General features: G+C 36.7%; 1 protein-coding gene across 8 annotated transcripts in view; it reads right to left on the minus strand.

Annotated features, from left to right (window-relative positions):
• NIPBL (NIPBL cohesin loading factor) overlaps nt 1-27,963 on the minus strand; it is a 170,875-nt gene that overhangs the window by 23,654 nt on the left and 119,258 nt on the right. For 6 of the 8 annotated variants that reach the window (XM_074856258.1, XM_074856260.1, XM_074856254.1 and 3 more), the window contains 14 exons: nt 24,957-25,139; nt 20,976-21,173; nt 20,727-20,798; nt 20,553-20,642; nt 19,259-19,362; nt 17,634-17,720; nt 15,162-15,393; nt 14,319-14,470; nt 13,441-13,521; nt 12,314-12,414; nt 10,320-10,458; nt 10,029-10,111; nt 8,863-8,995; nt 5,219-5,362 (listed from right to left, as the gene is read on the minus strand). In XM_074856258.1, coding sequence (XP_074712359.1) covers nt 5,219-5,362; nt 8,863-8,995; nt 10,029-10,111; nt 10,320-10,458; nt 12,314-12,414; nt 13,441-13,521; nt 14,319-14,470; nt 15,162-15,393; nt 17,634-17,720; nt 19,259-19,362; nt 20,553-20,642; nt 20,727-20,798; nt 20,976-21,173; nt 24,957-25,139 — 1,799 coding nt within the window. The remainder of the gene's footprint in view (nt 1-5,218; nt 5,363-8,862; nt 8,996-10,028; nt 10,112-10,319; nt 10,459-12,313; nt 12,415-13,440; nt 13,522-14,318; nt 14,471-15,161; nt 15,394-17,633; nt 17,721-19,258; nt 19,363-20,552; nt 20,643-20,726; nt 20,799-20,975; nt 21,174-24,956; nt 25,140-27,963) is intronic. The other 2 variants (XM_074856262.1, XM_074856255.1) reach the window with 1 other exon arrangement.

Below are 27,963 nucleotides of genomic sequence, written 5' to 3' on the forward strand. Positions count from 1 at the left end.
GGAACAAACACACATTTTATTAAAAGTGTCACCTACTGCATAAAGCCTATCTACAGAATACAGTAATATTAATTTTCCTGTGAAGTGCTTTTAAGATGCAAAAAGAGCATTATGTATGAAATATTAATCTGAAAACTAGTGCTGGAGATTTGTAGTATCTAAATATCAGTATCAGATTTGTAGTATCTAAACTGTATGAATGTTAAAAACAATGCATTTTTTCCAAGAGGCTATTTAATAGGGAATATTTATATTTCCTGTATGTAAGGCACACAGAAGACAGGGAGGTGGTTTGAGACAGCCAGCATGGCTTCACAAAGGGCAAGTCCTGTCTGACCAACCTCATGGCCTTCTCTGATGAAGTGACTGCGTCAGTGGACAAGGGAAGAGCTACGGATGTCATCTATCTGGACTTCTGTAAGGCCTTGACGTGATCCCCCACAACATCCTTCTCTCTAAACTGGGGAGAGCTGGACTTGATGGATGGACTGTTTGGTGACTGAAGAACTGGCTGGATGGTCACATCCAGAGTGTAGTGGTCAATGGCTCAATGTCCAGATGGAGATCTGTGATGAGTGGTGTCCCGCAGGGGTCTGTACTGGGACCAGTACTGTTTAATATCTTCATCAGTGACACAGTGGGATGGAGTGCACCCTCAGCAGATTTGCAGCCAACACCAAGCTGAGTGCTGCGGTTGACACGCCTGAGGGATGGGATACCGTCCAGAAGGACCTGGACAGGCTTGAGAAGTGGGCCCATGTGAACCTCATGAGGTTCAACAAGGCCAAGTGCAAGGTCCTGCCTGTGGGTTGGGGCAAGCCCTGGTTTCAATACTGGCTGGGGAATGCAGGGATTGAGAGCAGCCCTGCGGAGAAGGACTTGGGGGTACTGATGGATGAAAAGCTGGACATGAGCCAGCAATGTGCGCTCACAGCCCAGAAAGCCAACTGCATTCTGGGCTGCATCAAGAGAAGCGTGACCAGCAGGTCAAGGGAGGTGATTCTGCCCCTCTACTCCTCTCTGGTGAGACCCCACCTGGAGTACTGTGCTCAGCTCTGGAGTCCTCAGCTCAGGAAAGACATGGACCTGTTGGAGCAGATCCAGATGAGGGCCATGAAGATGATCAGGGGGCTGGAACACCTCTCCTACAAAGAAAGGCTGAGAGAGTTGGGGTTGTTCAGCCTGGAGAAGAGAATGTTGTGAGGAGACCTTATTGTGGCCTTTCAATACTTAAAGGGGGCTTATAAGAAAGATGGGGACAGACTTTTTCATAGGGCCTACAGCGACAGGACAAGGGGAAATGGTTTTAAACTAAAGGAGGGTAGATTTAGACTAGATATAAGGAAGAGGGGTTTTTTAACTATGAGAGTGGTGAGACACTGGAACAGGCTGCCTGGAGAGGTGGTAGATGCCCCATCCCAGAAACATTCAAGGCCAGGTTGGACGGGGCTCTGAGCAACCTGATCTAGTTGAAGATGTCCCTGCTCACTGCAGGGGGGTTGAACAAGATGACCTTTAAAGGCCCCTTTGAACTTAAACCATTCTAAAGAGTCTGTGCATATCCTGATCTTTTACATAGTTCTAGCCTATGTAAATCAAACAACAATCTTATATATGACCACAAGACAATGTACTTCTCCTCATATACAGGGTATAGAGAATAAATCAATATCAATGAACTTGTGAATGAGTCAGAAAATAACTTTCTCAACATCTACAAGACACCACAAAACCAAACCCTTAAACCACCCTTTTTTCCTTTGTATTATACTGAAATACACAGGACCTTGCAGTTGCTGATATTACAGCAGACAAAATGATCTATTTTTTTCAAACTGAATGAGTTCAAGAGTTCAAAACATGTCTACAACATGCATAACACTGATATAGGTTTATATATACACATTTGGCACCCTAATATATGGGCAAATTGTGATTTGAAATTCTGGCCTTCAGACAATGTTAAAATATGTGTATAACTGGTAAATAAAATGGTTGCTTGATGCCTAACTATTTTCAAACAAGTAAAAAACCCAGAACAAATGAAGAGAAACAGTGAAGCCCACAACAAACCATATTCAATATTGATAGTAAAAGTAGAAGAATAATTTCTGGCTTAAAATTCTTCATCTACAAAACATTTCTCTTCTTCAGCAATAAAACTTGTAACTTATAACCATCTTAACTTCTGTATGAGCAGCACAGACTGAGAATCTTGTCACATAGCACATAATATAGCTCGCAAACATCAGCAAGTGGAGAAAGGTAGTTATAAGTTCAGAACATCAGTGAATTAAGAGATAAACTAATGAAAAGCATGCACAAGTGTTCAAATCAACTCAACAATCTATGACAGATTTCTACAAAAAAAATTCTACTGTTCAGAAATGTCAAACCAGAATAGATTTTCTCCTAAATCTAATTCTATAGGTCATGAGTCCAAACCACAGTAGAGTTACAAGTATTAATCAGTTATTGGGAAATATCCTGGTAATGATATCAGAGCACAGAAGGAAATACCTAACAGAGTTTTAGTATTCAATTCAGCGGGAAGGAAAAATCTGTAGAGGTTTAAGCTTATTTCTCAATGGAAATAGTAATTTAAGTTTCTGATGACAACAGTTGAGTATGTCTACCAATGGATCTTCTTATTTTCTTGACGTTTTAACAGCAAAGTGAAGCTTAGCTGTCATGCACACATTTGCAGTTATTTATTTATTCTTATGTTACAAATAATTTACAAACAACACATTGTCTACCCTGACTGATGGTACTGTATAGTACACAACTTCCACAATGCATGGATGGTACTGTCTACCATCACTGATGTCAAACTTCCCGTAACTGAAAAAATACTTTTAGCACTCAACTGCTCACAGCAATTTTGTTTTCTTCAGATAACAATGTCTAGTTACTGTCTGATCCTGTAAAAACCCCAAAACAAATAGAAAAATTCAGGTCACCACCCAGGTATGTATCTTTTTAGAGTAACTTTCAATACTACTGTAAGTTCTGGAGATTAGAAAAATCCTTTTGTCTTTCCTTAAGTATTTCCCTACGAAGTCTAAGGTAGAATTGTCAGGATCACTGCCAACAGAGGAGAATTATACCCCCTTAGAACATAGAAGTATAAATTATATCAAGCCATGGACATAAAGATTTGACACTACTTGTTGTACAATATTCTAATCAACAAAAGTTATGGGAAGTATCAGTATCATAAAGGAGTGGATGAATTTTGAATGCCTGTAAAGTGCGGAATTTTCTCTTTCAACATAAATCTGTAACAGTCATTATAAAGTACATGTAATAGGTCTGCACTCTTTTCAGGTAACTGAAAGGGTAATGATATGACTACTTGTCCTGGTTTTGACCAGGATGGAGTTAATTTTCACTGGAGTATTTCATACCATGTGATGTCATGCCCAGGGATTTAGGTGGGCAGGCTCTCTCTCTCTCTCAGCTTTTCACTTGGGGCTTGCACGCATGCCATAGAGTCGAAGGCAGCCAAGTGGTATGCCACGATTGATATTGCCAATGCATTTTTCTCCATCCCTCTGGCAGCATAATGCAGGGCACAGTTTGCTTTTACCTGGAGGGGTGTCCAATACACCTGGAATCGACTGCCCCAGGGGTGGAAACACAGCCCCATCATTTGCCATGGACTGATCCAGACTGCACTGGAACAAGGTGAAGCCCCAGAACATTTACAGTATATTGATGACATCATTATATGGGGTAATACAGCAGAAGTAGTTTTTGAGAAAGGGGAGAAAATAATCCAAATCCTTCTGAGAGCTCGTTTTGCCATAAAGTGTAATATAGTCAAGGGACCTGCACAAGAGATCCGGTTTTTAGGAGTAAAATAGCCAAGGAACCGGACTGTCAAATAACCCTGTTATGGCAATTGGTGCCTTGCAACATCCCTGTGCCACATCCAAAGCATCCTGCTCCACCGACTGAGCCAACTCTGCCTCATTCCTCCAGCCTTATATACTGTCATAACAGATGGAACCCGAAGTTATGGACTAAATGAACTCAGCAAACATTGTGAAGGATGGCCCATAGACTAAGGGAATGGTGAGACCTGGGAAAAAAGGGGGTGGTGATTCCTTAAGATGTATTTGGAAACCTGAGCATAACATCAATGGTATGGAATAAGGGGTGGAGACTGTCCTGGTTTTGACCAGGATGGAGTTAATTTTCATTGGAGTATTTCATACCATGTGATGTCATGCCCAGGGATTTAGGTGGGTGGGCTCTCTCTCTCTCTCTCTCTCTCTCTCGGCGTTTTTTCGCTTGGGACTTACACGTGCGCCATCTGCTCGTTGGGTCTTGTTGTTGCTGTGGGGAGGTGGTCGCCACGCTCGGTAAGCCACTGCTGCATTTTATCAGTTTTCTTTTTGGACTTGCTATTGTTACTGTTGTTCTCTTGTTATATTTAGTAAATTCTTTCTTTTTATTCAACCCACGAATTCTTGCCTTTTTGTCCCTCCCCTATTTTACCAGAGGAGGGAGGGGGAGGTGAACGGCTGGCCACGTGGGGTCTGGCTGCCGGCTGAGTTCAAACCTCCACACTACTTTAGATCATGCTGAGAACTGTCAGTAGTTCAGACAGAAATGTATAGTGTCAGTAAGAGATGTGCAAGTTCACATTTTTAAAAGGGCACATAAGATCTGAGATTTTCTCATTATACTATGTACTGTATAGAGCCCATATGCATATATTTCTTTGATAATTGTTGCCACCCTTGCAGATTTGGAGAAGCATTAGCAGAAATGCAAATATGCACTCTCTAATGAAAGATACATTCAAGTCCATATCACGTAAAAACTAACTTTACAGGCCTAACAGTTTAACTCTCTAATATATGAGTGCCAGAAGCTCAGTTACCACTTTGCAATAGCAAATGCACATACATACGTATTTTTAAGGCCTCTTAAGATAGACTCCAACTGTTGCTCCATTATTTCCTCTGTATTGTGTCAAGAAAACTGGCTTAACCACTGTAATTAACCACTTCATGTAATCACTACAGAGATGGTGCAAGAAGACATGAGCTAACAAATGTGATGCTTATAAATTGAGTACATTTGATTCAGAAATCTGAACAAGGAAGACTGATTCTACACAACACTAGTTTTCAAACACCTTTAAAATTTTCAAGAATTTGAATGGATACATCTCAATCCAGCTGGCATGGGATCTCTCACACACCTGTTTGAGGATTCTGGCTATAGACCCTTGATCCATTTTGCTAGTAACTGCATCTTTCCTCAGTCTTGCAGCTACAGTTCCAAGATAGTCAAGCGATGCAACTCTTAATGCCATTTCTGTAGATTTGTTACTGAACTGGTGAACCTAAGAAAAACAGAATAAACTGTTAAAAACAAATATTTATTTATGCAACTGAGATTCTTCTCACAAGAGATTGCTTGACCTTATTAAAAATTCCATGTAACTTTCATGGTGCATAAAAATATGTAACTTACTATTACATCGCAGATACACTTTATATTAATGTTTCTTCCTTTGTTGGGTCCCTCTCTTTACAAATATGGCTGTTAGACTTTTTTTAAATAGATTTTTTCATAAAATAAACTGGGCAACTAGTACAGCAGATATCCTTTGCAATAGCACCATAATACAACTTCATGTAAGTATAAAGAAAACTACATTTTATCAGGAATAGATCCATAAAATGTTTTTCCAAGAAACAGCTCAAATCACTGCATTAATTGCATTGTAATACTGAAGAACAACTCTCTAAAAACATGTTATGCTGGTTTTGACTGAGATAGAGTTAATTTTCTTCATAGTAGCTAGGACGAGGCTATGTTTTGGATTTCTGCTGGAAACAGCCTTGATAACACGGAGGTGTTTTCGTTACTGCTGAGCAGTGCTTACACAGAGTCAAGGACTTTTCTGCTCCTCACACCACCCCACCATCAACTAGGCTGGAGGTACACAAGAAGATGGGAAGGGACAGAGCTGGGACAGCTGACCCCAACTGACCAAAGGGATACTCCATACCGTATGACGTCACACTCAACATATAAAGCTGGGGGAAGAAGAAGGAAGAGGGGACATTTGGAGTAATGGTGTTTGTCTTCCCAAGTAACCGTTATGTGTGATGGAGCCCCGCTTTCCTGGAGATGGCTGAACACCTGATCGCCAATGACAAGTAGTGAATTAATTTCTTGTTTTGCTTTGCTTGTGTGCGCAGCTTTGCTTTATCTGTTAACTGTCTTTAATCTCAATCCACGAATTTTCTTTTACTCTTCTGATTCTCTCCCCCTCCCCATTGGGGCAGGGAGTGACCGAGTGGCTGTGTGGTGCTTAGTTGCCATCTGGGGTTAAACCACGACCGTCCTTTTTGGCACCCAACATGAGGCTCGAAAGGCTGGAGATAAGGACAGGTTTGACTGGAACGTGCTAGATCGAATTTATAGCTGTTATTACTGTTTAGCTATTAACTGGCAGGTTCCTGTGCTTGCCATGGGACTTACTTCCCCTAATGTATATTAGAGTCTAGTGCTCATTAGTGGTTGCTTTTTGCTTTTGCTGCTCGCTGTGTTGCTTATCACTTTACTCTGCTGTGTCAGGGAGCATTTGGTAACAGCAGTGGTGATGTGCCTGGGCTGGCAGATGGCCAGGACATCACTGCTGTTCCTGTGCTGCTGCACTGGAGAGGCTGGAACTCCAGTGTGAACTCGAGTCAAAGGGACGGTGACCTGTGGATGAGTCCACATGGGAGCAGGACCCCCCAAAGTGTCTGTGGCCATGGGTAAGTCCGCGCCAGAGCAGGTGTATCTCGAAGTGTCTGTGGCCGTGGGTATGTCTGTGCCGCAGCAGCTATAGCTCTGATGGGACTGTGGCCCAAGGAGAAGTCCTTGCTGGAGGAGGTAGACCACCAAGCATCTGCGGCTGTGGATAAGTCCATGCTGCAGCAGGTACACCCTGAAGCATCAGTGGCTGTGCATGAGGTCATGCTGGAGCAACTCAAAGCGTGTGGCCATGGATAAGCCCACGACAGAGCAGGTACCCCTGGAGGGACTGTAGCCATGGGTGAGGCCAGGTTGGAGCAGGTTCACTTCTGAAGGGACTGTGGCTGTGGGTAAGGCCATGCTGGAGCAGGTATATCTCTGAAGGGATTGTGGCCCATGGATAAGGCCATGCTGGAACAGGTGCACCTCAAAGAGACTGTGACTGTGGCTCAGTCTATGCTGCAGCAGGTACACCCCTGGAGAGACTGTGGCTCACAGGTAAGGTTCCACTTGGAGCAGGTACACCCCGAAGGGACTGCAGGCTGTGGATAAGTCCAAGACGGAGCAGGGGCAAGGGGAGGAGTTCATCACAATGTTAAACCCCATAACCTGGCCCAAAGGGACCGGGGGTGGAAATTGTAATAGAAATATCTTTAAATTGTTGTCACCCATTATTTGAGTTGCATGTTATGGGAATTACTACAGTAAGAACCACCTGAACTAGTGGAGGATAAGCCTCACAAATAGCAATGCAAGTGAAGCAGTGACCCAACCTGAGCTGGCTTTGATGCCCAATAATTTCACACAACACACCACCACTCCTGTCCTGAGTGACCACAGATGGAGCCCAAAGTCATGGACTAAATGACCTCAGTGGACATTGTGTGGACATTTTACAGACATTTCACAAAGATGGTTCATAGACTAAGGGAATGATATCTGTGTATGATATCCAAGGATGGGAAGGGTGGTGGTGGGTAATGAGGATGTATCAGATAGTGTGGGACCTGAGCATGACTGGAATGGTATGGAATAAGGGGTGGAGAATGTGCAGGTTTTGGCTGGGATAGAGTTAATTTTCTTCACAGTAGCTAACATGGGGCTATGGTTTGGATCTGTGCTGGAAACAGCCTTGATAACATAGAGATGTTTTTGTTATGGCTGAGCAGTGCTTACACAGAGTCAAGGACTTTTCTGCTTCTCACACCACCCCACCAGCGAGCAGGCTGGGGGTGCACAGGGAGTTGGAAGGGGACAGAGCTGGGGCAGCTGACCCCAGCTGACCAAAAGGATATCCCGCACCATATGATGTCATGCTCAGCATATAAAGCTGAGGGAAGAAGAGGGGGGTAATATTTGGAGTAACGGTGCTTGTCTTTCCAAGTAACTGTTACGTGTGATCGAGCCCTGCTTTCCTGGAGATGGCTGAACACCTGCCTGCCGATGGGAAGTGGTGAATTAATTCCTTGTTTTGCTTGGCTTGTGTGTGTGATTTTGCTTTATCTGTTAAATTGTCTTTAATCTCAATCCACGAATTTTCTCACTGTTACTCTTCTGATTCTCTCCCTCATCCCACTGGGGCAGGAAGTGACCAAGTGGCTGTGAGGTGCTTAGTTGCTGGTTGGGGTTAAACCATGACAAATGTCAACAAAAATATTTGCATTCTGTAAAATATTGTAAGGAAATGCTATTACTGGTAAAAAAACCAAACCACTTAATTGTTTTCAGTTTCTGTTCTAAAGATATTTAACATGAGTAATTACAGCTGTGCATCTGACTTTATTCCAAATGCGTATCAACACTTATTAGATGCTATACAATGGCATTTTTTCATGTTGAAAATGTCATGGAATAGTGGAAGTGGACTTCCATGAGAAACTGTATACATATGATCTTTAACAAGTTCCAGATCAATGATCCTCTAACCCAAATTTTATTATCTATGTATTACATAGTAGTGATACATGTAAGAAAAATCTTAAATGCTGCACGTGGGTCAACAGTCAGAAAGCATTCCTGCAGTAGTTTCAGCTGAAATAAACAAGTCTTCATTGTAATAAGAAAGAAATTAATATAAAAACAAGAATCCCTTACCAATAGCCTTCCTAATAAGCTAAGTAGCAACTCCGCAGCTGGCCATTCTGGTTTATTGACTGTTGAAAGAAGATCTTGAATGAAGTTCTCAAACAGTGGCCTGTAATCTTCTTCCCCTTGTTTACTGCCACACCTATTTAAAACAAAATGCATTCTGTAAGCAAATTTAAGAGCCGCTTAAGGTTTCCTTGTGATGTAAACAGAAGTAATGCTATGTTTAATCAGAAAACCAGTTTTATGTTATTCTAAAAAAAGTATCTGAAATATTAGCAGAAAATTTGTTTTATTCATTTATGGAGAAATAGTTTAAACAGTTATCACTCCAAGTTGTGCTGCAAGTAAAGCAGCTAATGCACCATAGTAGAATTTTGATCCTAAGATTTTTTTATTTATTGCTTTGAGTTAAAAGTCTGCATTAACTTGGATGGACAAAGTATGTAGAATTTTAAAGCTCAAGCTGGAGTGGGGTATTTAGGAAGTGTTGTGTCTATATTCCTTAAGTTTGGTCTGATTTACCTGACAGTGACATGACATCTCAGTATTAAGCTCTACAAAGGTTAAAATCAGACTCTAAAAAACATCAAAAGATAACATACCTGATAGTATTTCACTTATATGTGGCATCCCTAACTGTAATGATACCAGAAGTATGCAGAGAGATTGCTAGATGGCTATCAAATGCCCTTCAGCTTAAGAGTATAAATTAACATGATAAAAACCTCAGGATTTACTCTTAGAAACCCTTGGTTATTCAGGTATACTATTTTTTTCTTCTCGTGTTGAGCTACTGACATTCCTACCTTTAGTTAAATGAAAGTGATTTTTAGGTTTTTTTGTATCTTTTTCATTCTGGTTTCACTACTTAAATATTTACTCAGCCTTCTCTTCCAGGCTTCAGATGAGTAACAGACCCCTAATAAAAGGATCCTCCATGAACTATCAAACAGATTCTTAAATGTATAAAGAATTCCCTGCAGAATTTCCATTCCATGAAAATTTTTGTCCAGACAGGTAGGTCTCTTAGGTATAACAGTAAAGTATACTGTTATAAGTAACTTTATGAGTAGGTATTTAGCCTTGTGAAGTGGTTAGGTTTATCTTAAGCTATGACACACTTTATTTGGAGTTTGTTGCATCAATACGCTAAAGAATGCAACAGTACTTACTTCTTCAGGAAAATAGAAAGGAAGTTTTGTGCTGTCCTCATGGCTGTTTCATATGAGTTAGTAATAAGCACATCCTGATCCACCTAAAAATAACAAGATATATTTGTCTATTATTTTAGCCTACACAGAAATATGATTTCCAGATCAGCATTTCTCATGCAACAAATAATTACAGCAGACATAAAATTACAATGTTCGATTACTAGAGCACCATAATAAAATATTATATCAACAAACACACAAAGTCATTCATGTACAAAGAAAAAAATATTACTTTAAAAAATATCTTACTTTCTTGTTTGATTCCTCCTCTGAGTTAGTATCTTTTTCTGCTGCTGGTAAGTGCACCACACACTGAATAAGCTGCAGAACTAGTGCTGTTACCATCTGAATATACATAGGCTCTCCATCAGTGTCACTGCTGTTTAACCTGTTAGTAAGAAAAGACAGCATTAACACTAAAACTAAACAAACAAGACAAAACTAGTAAAAGTTTTTGGTGCTAAATAATCTTTCTGAAATTATTACCACAGCTAGAAATCTGTGTTCTAGACATTTATCTAGTCACTTGCTTCTCTCTTATGCAGTGTAAGATTTGGTCTAACAAAACCAGTATTATTCTCAGGCAGAAGAGATGAACTGAAACGGCCTACAGATGGGCTATCAGAGTATCTGTGAAGTTCAGCACCTGAAAAATCTATAGGAATATTTAACAAATCAAACACCTATTTGCTAAGGCAATTACTAATAGGCTTATTATGTATAATGCCATATCCATATCCAACAGAACACAAAAAAATACACCAAACTGTTGCCTTATTTTTTACTTATCTATTATTTCATGTATGTGTAACGTGCAGGACTTTTAAACAACAGAAAACAATGACCATGGCCTGGACTGACTTCTACAAAAGTTACACCTATGGTAAACTGAGGTAGCAAAACAGACTATGAACTTCAGCATGCAAGTGTCTTTAAGTGTGTCTTAAGTGTGTCAAAGTTGGTAAGACCAGTATGAATACACCATGTTTCTCCCATGATATAACCTGAGAAATAGTATCATGTTTACTACCCATACATACATCAATATCACCTATTGCTACCCTTAACCACATGAAAAGATGATAATCTCTGACATCATTCTCTCCAGATTATCAAAATATTAACTGGGCACAAAATAGAATGTAATTATTATCTTTATGAAGTTAATCTTTGACAACTTTTATAGAGAAAAACTTCTGTTAACTTTTGCGTAAGCTGTACTCTTCATGACTGTAGCCACAGTTAGAGAATGCCTCTTAATGGACCAGAGTTAGGACTCTGCAGATAAACAGTGCAGACATTCTGGCTTTCAGATAGTGACTTCCTTCTAGTACAGGTCCTAATTCAAAGAGTGTATCTACCATTTATGCTCCTATTCCTATCAGCTTCCTACTACACCTACTGCTAGATGTCTCTGATGTCTATAACCAGAACAATAGGAAATACTAGGAACAAGCACTTATGTTAACATTAGGGTTACTGAATTCAACTTCAAAGTTTCAGCGTATATTCCTTTTCCTGGATATTTCCCGTTCATTCACCCTGGATCAGACAAAATATTTAACTGACAATTTGTCTGTCTCTTGGGGCAAGACTATGCAAGCAGGGACAAAATCAACAACAACCAATGTTTTAGAATCATTTGAAGTGTCCCAAACTCAATTTTAACTGAAATCCAATTGAGGCCAGATTGTTTCTCAGACTGAACCTGAACCTATAGGATTATTCTGAAGATGCACTGAAACCCAGCTGAAGTGCTTAAAAGACAGTTAAAGTGAACAGACTGTTTTTCTAAATGAAACTTATTCAAAGGGATATTAGATTGATTCCCTTCCTGAAAAGGGTGCTCTCAGTGTGTCCTCAAAGAAATCCAGCCAGAATTTTCATATTAAGTTTTGGCAATGAAGAAATTATGTAACTCCATATAAACAGAACCAAGAATTTTCCAACAAAAAGCCTCTAACACTAACATTACACTCATTTACATCCTTAGTGCAATATACAATAACGTATTCAAATATTTTTGTAAGCAGGTACAAATATGATGGCATAAGAAACAGTGAGTATTACAAGACATTTGTCAGGCAATTCTGCTCTCATTGTTTTGAAACATCAACCTCTAATAAAGTGCAGCTTGTGAAATTGCAGATTTTTAAAGTAGTTAATACTGAAGCCTAAAATCCTGCATCTATAAAACTGTAAATGGTACTGTCTACAAGTTATTAATCTATGTCAGAAATTACCTGAAGTTTCTCAAACTCCTCTTGCTAGTTGGTAGTCTTGCAAGGGAAGTGAAAATTTCTTCTAGTATTAACTGCCTATGTTTTTCATATCTGGAGAACACCTAAACAGTTACGGGATCATTAGAAAATTATTTGCTGTTACATAAAATATTGCATGCTAAATATATTATTAAAAATTATATATAGAAACATACACTTTACATGACATTTAAACAAATTACAATTAATGGATACCCCGTTTTATAATTTTTTGTTTTTTCATATCAAACGTTTCTTTATAAAACACATTAAAACTTTTTCAAACATAGATTTTTAAGAATCTACAAATAACATAAATGTGTAATAGCTCTTAAAAATACCTTATGTTTTAAAAATTTCTGTCAGTGATAGAACACACTGTATAGGAAAATCAAACAGTGTAATAAAATACTAGGCTTTCAGACTTCAGTACAGAGCAAAACTCTGTGAACACATGTATGGTCGTAGGGCACATTTGAGAAAACAGTTTTACTTCATATCTTAAACTTTAATGTTCGACATATTCTTTCAGTTTATGGGCTCAAGATTGTGGAGTTTGCTTCTCCTTTTGTTTAAGCAGAATACTGGAGTATATCATCCTTACAAAGATGGACAACTCCCACTTGAACAAGCACATCTGTGTTATGCTGCGTATTTTATCTGCCCTGTGAATTTTTCACATAGCCACCTCTTCCAAGGAAAAGAATTTATTCTATTACATAGAAGTGTCCTACTAGTTCTATACCTTATTCCATTGCATGAATTAAAATCTTAACATAGGAAATAAGGAAAACGACATTGCTAAAATTTTTTAATACAAGAAAGGACAAGGAAGGGGTTTGTGTTTATACTTTAAGCGATATAACCAAAATTAAGAAGTTCCTTGCTTAAGTAGGATATTCCTTCCTATAGAATACTCTGCAAATAGAGGCAGCTCAGGTAGATGTAATACTGTTGCTGAATTATGATACTAAACTGTAAAAACATGCAAGAATAAAATTAGTTCTAACCTCCAGTTCATTAGCAGAGAGAAAACACAGCCTATTGTAAATGCCCTAAAAACTCTCAGAAGTATAGGGACATGAAACTGCAAATTGAAAAGTACTTACTGCAGTCACTAATTTGATGGCACATAGCTGTAGTTCACTGACATTTTCTACAAAGAAAGGTGTTATTCCCATAGATGATACCTATCAATGGAAAGAAATTATTTTAAGTATATTTGACTAACAAAGTGATATTTATGCAGTTTCACAAGTAGATTATTCACTCAGCAGGTAAGGTATTCAACTAGATGTATGACTTTTGATATTTGCAAATAAAATTATTAAAGGATATTAGAGAACAAGTCCTACGAGAAGCAGCTGAGAGAACTGGGGTTGTTCAGCCTGGAGAAAAGGAGGCTCAGGGGAGACCTTATTGTTCTCTACAACTACCTGAAAGGTTGTAGTGAGGTGGGTGTCTGTCTTTTCTCACAGGTAACAAGTGATAGTACAAGTGCAAACGGCCTCGAGTTGTACCAGGGGAGGTTTAGGTTGGGTATTAGGGAAAATTACTTCACTGAAAGGGTTGTCAAGCACTGGAAAAGGATGCCCAGGGAACTGGTGGAGTCACCATCCCTGAAGGTATTTAAAAGACAGGTAGGTGCTTAGGGACATGTTTAGTGGTGGAATTGGCAGCATTAGGTTTATGGGTGGACTCCATGGTCTTAAAGGTCTTTTCCACCCTAAATGATTCTATGACTTTATATTTGAATACAATCAGGTGAAACTCTTCCGAAATGTACAAAAAAAGCCATTAAAGATTTGAACATTAAATGCTCTTCTTCTGCAGATTACCTGTTACACAACCAACTAGTTACTCTGATGTTAACAATTCAAAAGTTTGTACTGATTTCATACTTCATGTCACTGAGACAATCATACTTTATATTCTCTCTGGGAAAAGAAAAACATTTTCAGACAGTAATTCTTCTGATAAAACTTACCTGAAGAATAGTTGTATCAGTAAGAAGCTGTATCTCTAGCAACTCTGACAAGCTGCTGACAATGTCACAAACTTTGTTATACAACATCACTATAACTCTTTGCTTGTGGGTAGAACACTTGGCACGTTTTGCTTTTGAACTCAAAACACCACCTAGAAAATTAAAAATATCTTTATTAATTTTTAAAATGTTTCACATCAAATATTAGAAAGATGATCTTCCTCAGAAAGTGTCCCCAAAACAACTGCATGACTACAGCTTTGTAAAAGCAATTGCTTACAAAAGAAAAACTATTTAGTAGCATCAGCTGGAAAGCGAGAATTTCACATTAATTTTTCATAATTGCTCTAAATTCTGGATCCAAGATTTTTAGAAAGGTTCTTGAAATTGGATACCCACATCTAAAAGTATGTATGTGACAACAAAACACTAAATGCTAAATAGCTTTTACAGAAATAAATCATATACACAGAGATGATGACCATAAAATTACTTATTCCCACATATAACTGCTATACACAGAAGTTGAACTTCAAACTTCTAAATACTTTAGTCTAAATACTTTGGTTACACTGGCATTATTGCAGTAAACCAAGATGTTGTATGACTAAGTTATTCAGAGGACATATTCCATTGTTTTTTTACTTTATATTTCACCATCCTGAAATGAACACAAAGCATTAATTCAGGATGCTTTTTGCGATATAGAAGAACTATCAGTATAAGAGTTGCATATAAAAATCTTACTCCAGAAAGTCATACCACTTGCATCATTATACCATAGATCATGTTTTTCTATTTTGTAATGTGGAAAGATTTTAAAAAATTTATTAGCGTACTAACCACCATGAGGATCCACTCTATACACAGGATCATATTGAGGATAGAGAGTGTTCTGCAAATGAAATTTTGTGTATTGAATAACTCTTTCTATTATGTCCTCAATATATACAGCTTTAGGCATATTTGGTGATGTCATAATATTGATAGCAGTAAGACAAGCATCAGCAGATTTTGTCACTCTTTCCATAATAAGATCTCTCCATAACCTCTCCTCATCTTCAGTATCATTGTTCTGTAACAGGCAAGAAAAACAAGGATATAGTGTGAAAAAGAAGTCAAATTTTTATCCTTACCAAGTAAAGGATAATAACGTTACCTTAATATACTTACAAACATGCATGTAAAAAATGTTGTATTTCTTTTTCGATGCAAAAATTGTTTTAGAAATCATCTAATGTTTCTTTTGCTAGTAACATGTTTGTAATATGTCTCTCAAGTTACAAGTCTTCAAATTCTTACTGTATTGTTCTTCTAGAACACAAAGAAGCTTTCCATATATCATAGGAAGCACTATGAGGCAAGATTGCCACATAAACTATTTAAGACTGATGCACCTTAAGCAAAATCTAAACTCATTCATCTAGAGTTTTCTTCAGTGGCCTATGCACACCAGTTGCTGCTTTGATCAGTCTAATTTTTGCCACTAGAGGGAATTCTTGCACAGAGAGACTTACAAGTCACATGAAACTTGTAAGTACAAGACTTTCTCTGCTTTGTAGACCAACCCATCTATTATCAATGGGTTTAAAATATGTCTTAACAAGTACGTCCATTTAAATTTAGCAGAGGGTGCAGAATCTCTATATGTCTGTGCTTGTACAAGTTACGAAACCAAACATAGATGAGGTTAATTACAAACACCCAGCACTACTTAAATATTGTAGTAACATTATTTATAGCAAAACCCGGTAGAATTTTTCATAGCTTCTCTGGTACAGATATAGCCTATAGAGAAACAGAATCTTTCCTGCATGTATGACAGCATAGTTCAACACTGTTGGCTTTCCTTGTAAAAACAAGGGGTTGATGAAACAATTTAAACTTTTTCCCTTTGGGGTATGAGAATCTAAAACAGTATCACAGTGCATTATATATAAGATATATGTATTTGTTCTATATAGGTATTTGTAAAATCAACAGAAATCTGCAAATCAGAAGATCCCTGTAAATTTCTTGCACAGAATGGCTTTAAGTCATTTGTTCCTCACACAAATGAGGCCTAAAAAAACCTCAAGTACTTTTAAGTGTTGTTTTTCTTTTCTTTTTCTCATTAAGCTTGGAAATAGAAAGAATGTGCAAGTGCACTCTGCCTCTGAAAAACATCCTGACATGTAGGCAGGATATGTTCACTGCACTGTAAAAGAAGTTTACTCCTTAGAAGAGGTTTTCTTTGCCATAATGATTTGAATCATGTTTAATAGGTTTTAAGAAAAATCTGTACTTGTTTGGCTAAAGTTTGCTTCTTTTTTTAATTGAAGCTTTGTCTCTGAATTGCAATCATTGGACAATTTCATCAACTGCTTAATAATCTTGAGTTTTACTACAAAAAGCTAAAAGAAAAATATTACTTTAAGCATTAGCATAAAGACTTAATCAGAGTGAAGTAGAGCATGTAAACCAGCACCTTCTTTTCACTTATTTTTCATACTGCTAAAAACATTCAAACTGTATACTGAAACTTTGACAACCCTACAAACTACCTAGATGAAAGTATTTAGGTACGAATAATATGTCTCTGGTTTTCATTTGCAAGTTTAAATTCTTCCTTTCCAATATAAATAATTACTCTCTATTTCTGCAGATCAAGGGTTTTTTTTTTCATAAAACTCAAGAACTCTAATCTTGCTAGAATATTGTTTTGACTAGAAAGTGTAGAAATAAAGAAACATAGGAAATGTGAAATAACACTTATCAACCTCATAAAAACTCTAAATTGCCATGCAGTTTTAGGTATATCAGGAAAAAAACCCTAAAATCTTAAATTTCCTATTAATTTTATTTATGTTGACAACTTTAACTTTGCAGCATAAGAACAGACCTAAAAAAAACACTTTCTCCTTTCTTAAGTGCTCAGGAGAAGAATACATTCTATGTGACAGCTGCAGTATTGCTTTCATTGTGTATGGACATGTAGCAAAGTAGCAAACAAATGTGCAATGGTGCAAATTACACCAAACTACCATAAACATTTCAGGATGAAGCTATAATATTTAAAATTGGAAAAAAAAAGAAAACTCAGTTGCTCCTGGTATACCTGCACCTTATCAGTACATAGCAAAACATGTTTAGTCCTGAAAAAATATAATCAACTGAATTTTACCTCATATCTTAAAATCTGGCAATCACATACATATTATATCAGAAATTCCTTTCACACACATACACAGCGTTTGAAACTATCACTAAGTAGGACTCAAGTGATGAAAACTCTATTCTACATGATACTGTGAAGTTATGTAATTTGAAACTCACATGGTTAAGTAATGTAGAAAGCTTTGATCCATCTTGAATATTCTTCTCCAAAATATTCAGGACTTTTACTGTTTTATCTGTTGAGAGCTAAGACAAGAAAAGAAACACATCAAACAACTGCAGAAACATAAAGGCTCCCAAACTGCTGAAAAGAATATCCATGCATGAAGCATAGAACTTGTTATATAATCTGAAACACTTAAATTGCAAGCAAGTTGAGATTTAAGGATCTCATCTTGATTTCTGTGGTTTCTGACACAGCATGATTGTAATATAACTAAAGTAGGTGAAATATATTCTAAAATTGCAATTAAACTACATTTTCAACCAGCAAAATCCATTGATTTAAAATTGCATATCTCTCATTAATGTTGTATAACTATACACTTTTGCTTCTAGAAACAGAAATTTACCAAATCCAACTGTCAACCAGAAATTCTAACTGACCATATAGAGCTTTATCAGGAAAAAATCCAAATTCTATGAACAAGCAGAAATAAAACTCCCTGATACTTGAGGGCTAATAAAAAGAAAATGTATTCTTAATACTAGTGTTAACTTTGAAGAACTAGCATGTTGAAAAAAGTAACTCAAACTCACTTACTGATCTTCTACAGAATAATGATTAAATAATTTGTAGAATATGCTAAAATTGAGGAAAGTCAGTTTCACTCATCCAGACACTACTGGCATTCAGAAGCAACAAAATTCTGATTTTATGTATATGTACATATGTGTGAAAAATACGGAACGGAGGTTAAGGGTGAGAACTATCTGGAAAAAGAAACTCTCAGGCTGACAACATGTTGCAAAGGAAGGTATGGAGATTGAAGAAAAGTCCAGGAAGGATACCTAAATTTTGGATTAAAGAAAACCCTTCAGAGTGACTTTTATAGTAAGTAGATTCACAGACACTTCACAAACATAGCAAGTGGTCATAAGCAAGCAAAGTAAGAGTTTAACATAAGACTGCAAACCCAAGAGTTCCAGGAAGATAAGGAAAGCAAGAACATTGTTTCTAGAGATGTGATACCAACAGTTTGCACCAACAAAAAGTTCCCTTGAACTGAAGGTAGCAAGAGTATGGCAAAGAAACTACAATATGCAGACTACAGAAAATGAATCTTATTATCAGCTGGTTTTTAAATCTTCTAAGTTTGAAAGGCCTTTTTTGAGAGAAAGAAGCAGGCAATTCAGTGTGATGCTGGCTGGACATCATTCATTTACACTGCACTTGGTGGCATATATCAGAAAGGGTTGATTTTTTTTTACTTTGCTAGCAGGTTGCTTTACTGTGATTGCTCAACCCCAGCTGTAAGGAGCAAAGCCTATAGGGTGACATGTTTTTGTGAACATAGATTAATTATTTTAGACTTTACTAGTCAGGCATCGGTATTAGATATTGGCGTATAGTCAGCATTGACACAAAGAAGGACCATTCAACAAAAATGTCCCAGCTTCAGAGGCAGTAACAGTCAAGATGTAGTAACTTTCTGAGCAATTCTGCTAAGTCAGCACAACTGTTCACACCTGAAGACGGTGTAATGTTACTACAGGGGACATAAGTTTTTGTATGTTTATCAAAATTATATGTTTAAAAAGAGTTAAAGACTAAGAAGATGTACCTTGTCCATAATGCCCATTGCCTTGATTTTTGCAGATTCACTACCCAACTCACTAAGCTGATGTTTTCCCAGTAACAATTCCTGTGGAATCTCATCATCATCACCTTTAAAAAAAAAAAAAAAAAAAATTAACAATCATATTTCTAATTAATGGAATTAATATTTTTAATTAATAACTATTTCTAATTAACTGAAGAAAAAGAACTGATTTTCCAAAAAGCTAGCATCTAATAGTTCCAAATAGTTAGCATCTAATAGTTCCATCTAATGAAGACTGACAACTTTGACAACTTTTGGTTGTGTTAAAACAGCTACTTCTTAAATATGACTGGTTCTGAAATATCATTTAACAGCCTAACATGAGGTATCCATTTCTGAAAGTCATAAAATAAATATTTTTAATATAAGAAAACCCATTTATTGCAGCTCTTGTGCCATCACCCTCATTTCAGTAAAACAAGTCTTAAGTGATTGTAGCCCTAATTCTAAAGTTCAAATCTGGGGAAGGGCAATAGATGAAAAACATATATGAAATTAAGGACCTTGGAATACACTGTGTCTTAATCGTATTTACTCTTACCAAAAAAACATGTTACCAGACACAGAAAGAACCAATGACTTTACTTTTAAATCCAAGGTTGTATACACTATTGCTTTAAAAACTGTAGCGATTTAGTTTACTATGCTTCTCCTCTTGTTCTAGTCCTGTGACAAAGATGGTAGGAAGAAAAATTAACAAGTACTCTATTATCCATTTCCATAGAAAGTGACCTTGGTCAACCTGAACTACTTCCTCAGACATGCTAAGCATACAGTGATTCAGAGCCTTGGTCAGAAATGCACAAGGACTCTGCTGCTTGAATTGCATAATCAAGCTCTACTAGGTCAAAGCCACAACAACTGCAAAATTAAGTGCTTCAGACATTATTAGCAAGAGAACCACCTTATGTTACTATTGTTTAGAAAGATATGTTTGACAGAAGGTAACACCCTAATATCATCCCAAAGAGGTATCCTTTCCACTCCACAGGACTACTATTTGTCTCATGATTTATGACTCTTGGATTCTGCAGGAAGGAGGATGAAGGATCTTATTCCTGCAGCAGCAAGTGAAATTGGAAAGGTAAAGGGCACCACTCAAGGTGGAAGCCATATAAATGCAGTATGCCCTAGCATGTATCACAGGCAATTAAATCACCAAGAAGGAAGTTTGAAAATACTGAGGTGCAAGTTTTTTGGGTGTTTCCTCTGCTTCTAATTGGGGAAAGCATTTTGAAAATTTCTGACATATTACCAAAAGCTGTAAAATCCATGTCTTCTAAATTTTCCAAAATGTTCTCTATTGAAGCAGTAAACCTTTTGAAAGTCGAAGAATCCATCATTTCTGGTGAAAAAAAAGAAATTTATAAATAACTATGTTATATACAAAACAGAAAATACAAACTGTAGAAAATAAATCTAAAATTACCTTCAGGTGTTAGTTTAGGTTCATAAGCTTTCCTCCTCTTTTGTTTTTCTTTTTTCTTCATTTTTCTAGCCACTAATTAAGAGAATAAAGAGTGAAACAAATACTTTCTCAAAAATTAAGATTATTTACATTTCTTACACTTGTATTCAATACTACATGTAAAGATGTTTGTTTTAAAATGTTCAACATATCCATGGAAAATGCGCTAGTACTATCAAATAAAATTAAATTCTTAAAATGATCAGTTACCCTCACTGAGGCTAGGGGGAGGAGAATAATCATCCATATCAGAGTCTTCGGGACTGCGATTACGGTAACGGCCACTACCAGAAGTCCTCCTTCCTTCATGATAATGACCACTTCTCCTATGGTCACCAGAACTTCTTCTGTCATGTTCTTCATACTCCCAAGCTTCATCTCTATCCTTTTTATGTCTTTTACGAGAAGCTAGAAATGAAATACATTTTCATTGTAAGTACAAAAATTCTACTTTTAATAGTTCAAAATTAAACATTTTTAAACATTTAGAAGTAGTATGTGACACTTAGGGACATGGCTTATTGGTGGACTTGGCAGTTAGGTTTACAGTTGGACTCAAAGATCTTAAAGGTCTTTTCCAACCTAAATGATTCTACGATTTGCAAGTTAAATGCTATTATATATCTGTTCTGTAAAAGAAGTGAACACTCTAAAACTATTATATAAAACTTTGTTACTGCATTAGTCTAAGCATTTCTTTTGAACTACATGAAAACTGTGCCTGAAACTGGCAAAGACACCAGTGAACATCTAAAAATACAAATTTACAGGACATTTGTCTTTTTAAGAAAAGTGGAACAAATCAAAGTAAGTTTCATCCTTTCATAAGGGAACACTGAGATAATTTCTTCAGTTATCTAAATTGTGACTATTACTGGGTGTCCATACTGCAATTCAGTGATTGCTCTGCCCATCTAACACAGCAAGTTCCAATGAGACTTGGCAATCTAGATGCTTAAAGATAATCTATTTTGCCAAGACAACTTGAATTTTGTCTTGATATATATTGCAGGAAATTCAATGTAAAGGAGAAAGCTGGAATCACAAGTCTGGGCTGGACAGCAAGTCAGTATCACAGGTTATTATAACCTGTTTTCAGTCAGGACCAAAAAGCCCAGCAAAAGTGAATGTCAAAGACACCGGGATAAATGTTCTATACAGAAACAAAGATTTGGTGGAAATAAATTCTCTGTTATTTTCAAAGAAAGTCTTGTGTGTCTTGAAGGGGAGAGGGTGCTAAGATATAATAGAAAAAGGATATGGAGGAGGAGGTAGCTTTATCCATGAAATCAGCCAACCCTCCATTATCTAATGTAAGAGGATAACTGGGCTAGCAAAGAGATGTCTAACACAGACTGTGCTGTGAAGATTAAAAGAGCTCCAAAACATCACATTCTAGACTAGCAGCGTTTTTTCTTGTGAATCTGCATATAACAGCCCTGACATCTGTGTGTCTCTACCAAAGCCTCCTGCAGTTTAGAGATGTATGACTGTATACAGGTTTGTTTCTGAGCAAAATAGCTCCAACCATTTATACAGAACTGGAATGGAATTGACAAGTTCTTCCCACAACCCCAATTTATTCAGAAGCATAGGAAACATACCAGGATATAGTCACATCTGGTATATGTACCAGGATATAGTCAACAGCCAGCCCAGGCTCAGAATCAATAAAAAAACAATTAAACCTGAGGTGATACTAATGCTCTGCACTGGACCCTAGAGGGCTCTCACTTCTGAAAATGTGGTGCAAAACTTCTGTACAGAGGTGGTCCAACTCTTTAAGGTAATAACTCAGTCCAGGCTTTGAGCTGTACTGCTGCTGGATCAGACTTGGATCTGGAGGCAGTACAGTCATGTTGATGATGCCTGAGCTACTAGCACCATCTAAAATGGTTGAGAGTTAACTGTGACTGAAGAAATGGAGGGCCATCTTGGATACCTGGAGTGAGAGTATTAGAGAAGAAAGTGTTTCATGGGAAAAGACCTTACACAACAGGTACTTTTTCCCCCATGAGAGTGGGGAGAGATGTCATCTGTCTTCACAGTTTACAAATCATCTATCAATTTAAGCTCTGTAGGATGAATTCTGACCCCAGCTACATCTCCATGAGAAAAGTAACTTCCAATGTTGCTTTCCAGCAGAATTTTAAATTGACCAGTTTATCAGTGCTGTACAACAAAACAGAATGTGTTACAGTTGTTCTGGCTGTGAAGGACAAGTAAGATGAACATGGGAACAGCTATTCAGAATCACTGCTCTACAAAATCTATTTTAAAGTAGATAAAATTGACATTTCAAGAGTTATTATTGAGTTTATATATAAATAAAGACTATTTGGAATATAAATATCCAACTTCCTTTTGAATTCTGCCAAAATTTTATGCAGTAACACATTTAGCACTTATTGTATGCAAATTATTTTATCAGTTTTTAATTTATCATCATTTAATGGAATGTCCCTTCTTCATGAGATACTCAAAGAAATTTCTCCTATAACAATCACTATTTCATATTTTTTAAAGTTTGATTTTAGACAACCGAAAGAATTCTGAAATACATATTTGCAATAATACAAATGTATTCAGTGTACTTGTCACAAATCTTTCATTCTCTTGATCTTTTCGTTTTAATTCAATTCAGTTCTACCATACCCTTTGAGAAATATTATATTTTTAAACCTGATATCCTCACTGAATTGTTTAGAACGATGGCCAGATCTCGAGTGGATATAATGAATGTAGAATCCCTTAAAGCATATAATTACTGTGAAAGTTTTCTTGATTTGTTTTACTTTTTATTTAAGAATTTCAACAGTCAGTGTGGCTAACAGGTAGATCAAGGTATCTGAAATTCTTGACAATTCTCTCCATTCCCAACCAACTTAAATCATGTTGCTTATTTATTTTTTTAATTCACTGTTCCAGATTATTAACACCATAAACAGGTGATAAGATAAACAGAAAATATAGAATCCTGAATGAAGCAAATCATCATTAGTCCTTTGCCATAATCAAGACTGATTACAAATTACCTCAAGACCTCATACTCACACTCAAAGCAGCATTATTCAGTTATAATTAGAAGGAAAAACAAATAAACAAAAGGACATTCTTTTCTGCTTCTCTGATAAAGATCAGAGGTATTGCTATTATAATTTGTATGTGTAAGTGTGCATAAGCACTGTGTATCTGTTGGATGAGAACTTGAAACGTTAAAAAGCAGAACAAACAAATCCTTCTCTTTTGGACCCTCTTTTGTGTTTTACAAAAGTTCAGTAAGATATTTATATAAGCAAATGTGAAGTCTAAACTTGGGAAAAAAGCATTATAAGCAAGATGCCTTCTCAGGTTAACAGCTATAAGCACTTCTCCTGTAGCCCTGCATGAGTAACAGAGCTGTTAACTCAAACTGAACTGATGCACTCCATTTTAACAGTTTCTTTACAGTGTTGGCTAACTGAACTACTATAGAGACAAACTAACCATACCTTCATTGGCAAGTAGGAAATCCCTTCGCAACTTAGAGGTGTATAACAATTATTTGACACTTAGGAACTTTTATCTGAATGCACAGCAAAATTCTAACTATAAGCTTCCTCTCTTCCTTTGAAAACAGCTAAACCAAGAATAGTATCATCAGCAAATGGTATTTTGAGAATCCATCAAAAGCAACTTCAGTTTTTCAAGCAATATGCCAGGGAAATAATAGAAGAGGGAGTATTTTAAGAAACTTCTGGGCAGTAAAATTCACAATTTATCATGTCACAAACATTCAAGAGGAGATCCTTCACTTTTCTTATAAATTATACTAAGAATAATTTAAAATTTATTTACTGAAGTTTTTCTTTGTATACCTTTGTATGCAAGTCTTCTGTGCTGCTTTAGAGGATATTTTCCTTAATCTGAATGGCTAAAAATATTTCATAGTCAACTGAAAAAAAAAATAATCTAGGCAGCGGCTTCCCATAGGTAATTTAGGAAAATAAATTTAACAACTATCTACTTTTCATCTTGAGTGACCAATTGAAATCAAGTAATTTTTCTTTTAAAAGAAAAAAAGAGTTCTTGGCCAAGGACAGCATGTTTTCATATTTTTTAGGGTAGCCAACTTAAAAAAAAATATATCTTTTTGTAAAAGCAAAATATTACCTTTCTTTAGCAGTAGGAACAGAATGATGTACTACTTACATTCAAAAGCTTCTTCACTGTCATTGTCTTCATCAGAACTGATTTCAGCATATTTTGGTTTCTCATTAACTGTGCTACGTTTGCGCTTGTTCATTTTCACACGTTCACAAAGTGGCATGGTGGATTCAATTTCTGCCAGGAGCTCAGGAGGCAACTCCTTTAACACTGACTGATCTATGCTACCTATTAATGGAGAGTAAGAAGAGCAGAAGAGCAAATGTGAACCCGAAGATAAAAGTAAGGGCCCAACACTACAGTCCTTTCTCAGGAACTGCTTACAGTATATCCACTAATAAAACCATAGTTAGATATACCTGGATGTATTAGACAGCCCTTTATAAAAGTTGCATTCATTGTTCACCTACAATTAGAAATTAACATAATTGCATATTCATCTCCTTCAGTAAAATATTTTGTCAGACATGTAAACAAATTCAAGTCAGTGAATTTTCTTTGTAAAAAGATATCCCTGCTTTACTTCCAAAAAATTTAGTCTTATTTCAGTTCACCCTCTGAATTTAACAGGTTTTCTAACAGTGTAGGTAAACCAAGGATTATTTGTGCCTCATTAACAGTTCTGTTTATTCTCATCCATATTATTTAGTGTCCACAAGACAGTAGTAATTTTTTCCTTTTCCAGTAAGCAGGGACAATCTGCAGCAGAACCTCTGGGGTCTTATCCCTAAATACAGGCCAAATCATTGACAAACCAACCTTTGCCTCAGAGTTTCCTTACCTCCTACTAGTAGTTTTATAATGCAACCCAAATTTTTGCTTGATTTTCTTACAAAGCAAAGTTGAAAGATTTTTATTTTATATAGACAAACAGCTAGCTAGACCACATCAGGTTTCTCTTCCACGGAATTAAACAGGTGGACAACATCACACCATTCTCATCACATTCTGAAACTACAATTAGACCCATATGCAGTCAGAATGAAGATCTGAAGTCAAAATTTTTACAACTGACACAAAGAAACCAAATTAATTCAAAAGTACTTCTTGGGGTTTTATTTATTTAATGTCTTATCTTTATTTATCAAAGAACCTAGTGCAGGGATTTCAAAATTATCGAATTAAACTGTTAACCTTTTTCCAACCACAGAACAAGTATTTTTGTCGTAAGTGCCTCTCTCTCCTTCTCAAGGCATACTGTATTATTTAGAGAAGAAATCACCTGCTAAATGTTATTCACACACATGCAAAATCCTCCAAAAAAAATCTTCCAAAAATAATCTAAAATTTATTTCCATTTTTACGCTAATATCCTATCTTCTAATCCAAGATTAGTCTTTTTCTTCTTTTTCTTTCCCTCTTTAAACATCTTCAACTGGAATTAGAAGAGCCTTAATATGAGAAAATAGTTTTCAGCAACAAAATTTCTAAAACGTCTCATACATTACTGGTTTCACATATATCTACATCCATAAAAATTTCCTACAAGCAATTAAACTAATGATCAGAAAATTATTTTTCTATAACTGTCAAGTATGTTCAGCAAGTCATCGCATTTAAGTGCATTTTTAAGACAAGGTTTAACTTAAAATACTGGTGTTTTCAAACTGAGGTAGGGAACGATCTATAGAGTAAAACTGATCGTGAAAGTCATCCCTGGTTCCCTCATGCTGTAGTCACTCTTATCTATTTAAGTTGCCATTCTGTCCTGGTTTTGGCTGGGCAGAGTTAATTTTCTTCATAGTAGCTGGTACAGTGTTGCGTTTTGGATTTACTGTGAGAATAATGTTGATAACATACTGATGTTTTAGTTGTTGCTAGGTAATATTTATCTAAATTAAGGATTTTTCAGTTTCCCATGCTCTGTCAGCAAGCAGGTATACAAGGAGCTGTCACAATGTGTTTGACTATGTTGCCATGACATGATTATTCTTATCAGGTTGGGCTCTTGATTGAAGATAGGCAGAAATATGCCAGCACAGACAGATCAGTTCCTCTGGGTGTACCAACAGCTGACTGGATGATAGCCAGGTCTAATCTGGATGCTGCACAGCCATGCACCTGAGCAGTGGTGTCCCCACCCTAATACTTCATGTCTTTCTGTATGCCTATATAGTGCCTGGTGAGAGTTAAACTAGCCCCAGACTACACGAATATTCACATACACAACTTTTAAGTCAATTTCCAGAGGTGAACTTGCTAGAGGGCCTCAGATCCGGGTTCTCTAACACATAGTCTCAATTTTATGCACTGTCGGTAATTTCACTGTAATCACCAGGACTACACACATAGCAGGAAGCCTACAGTAAATCTGACCAAACAAAGACATTGTAAATGTTGCATTAAATCCCCAAACAACAATCAAAAATCAGAGGCTACTACTCTCCTGCCTCCTAGGAATATCTATTATTGTTTTCCTTGTCGATTTTGTTCCTGGGGTAGAACACTACCCAATCTTTAAAAATAAATCAATTACCACAGTATTAATGAGACATCAATGGAAAAAAAAAATGCAAGTACTTAATTGTTTGGAAAAATAACTTTATTTCCTTCTCAAAAGCTCTGTTTTCTGTGGTCTCCAGTGCTAAACTCAACTAATGCTTGAACTGCACTCTCTCCTGTTGCAGATATTTCAGATGACGGTATAAGCTTACCCTTTTTTCTTTTACTAGGGAAGATGTAAGATTTTCTTTATTCAAGTAGGGAACAGTAGAAAAGTGAACAAATAGAATTACTGTAAAGCTCTTTATAAGCTGTCTTGAAAGTTTTAGTTTCTGTCACAATGTTCTCTGGCGCAAGTGTGACGCATGCCCAGTTTCCTTAACTGCTGAGGATTGTAAATAACCAAATCTAAAAAGAGTTTCACTCATGCAGCATAAAGGAGTTAAGCATGACTGCACATCTATCTATGATTCTCATATACATGGAAAAGGACTCCCCATCCTTTCTGAACAAATCCAGGGCTTTTATATACTGTGGACTCCAGTCAAGAGCTCATTAATATTTATTTTACTCTATTACTTATGTTATGTTGAGTCAGAGCAACCGATTT

The sequence above is a fragment of the Strix uralensis genome, chromosome Z (genome assembly GCF_047716275.1).
Source record: "Strix uralensis isolate ZFMK-TIS-50842 chromosome Z, bStrUra1, whole genome shotgun sequence".
Lineage (NCBI taxonomy): Eukaryota > Metazoa > Chordata > Aves > Strigiformes > Strigidae > Strix > Strix uralensis.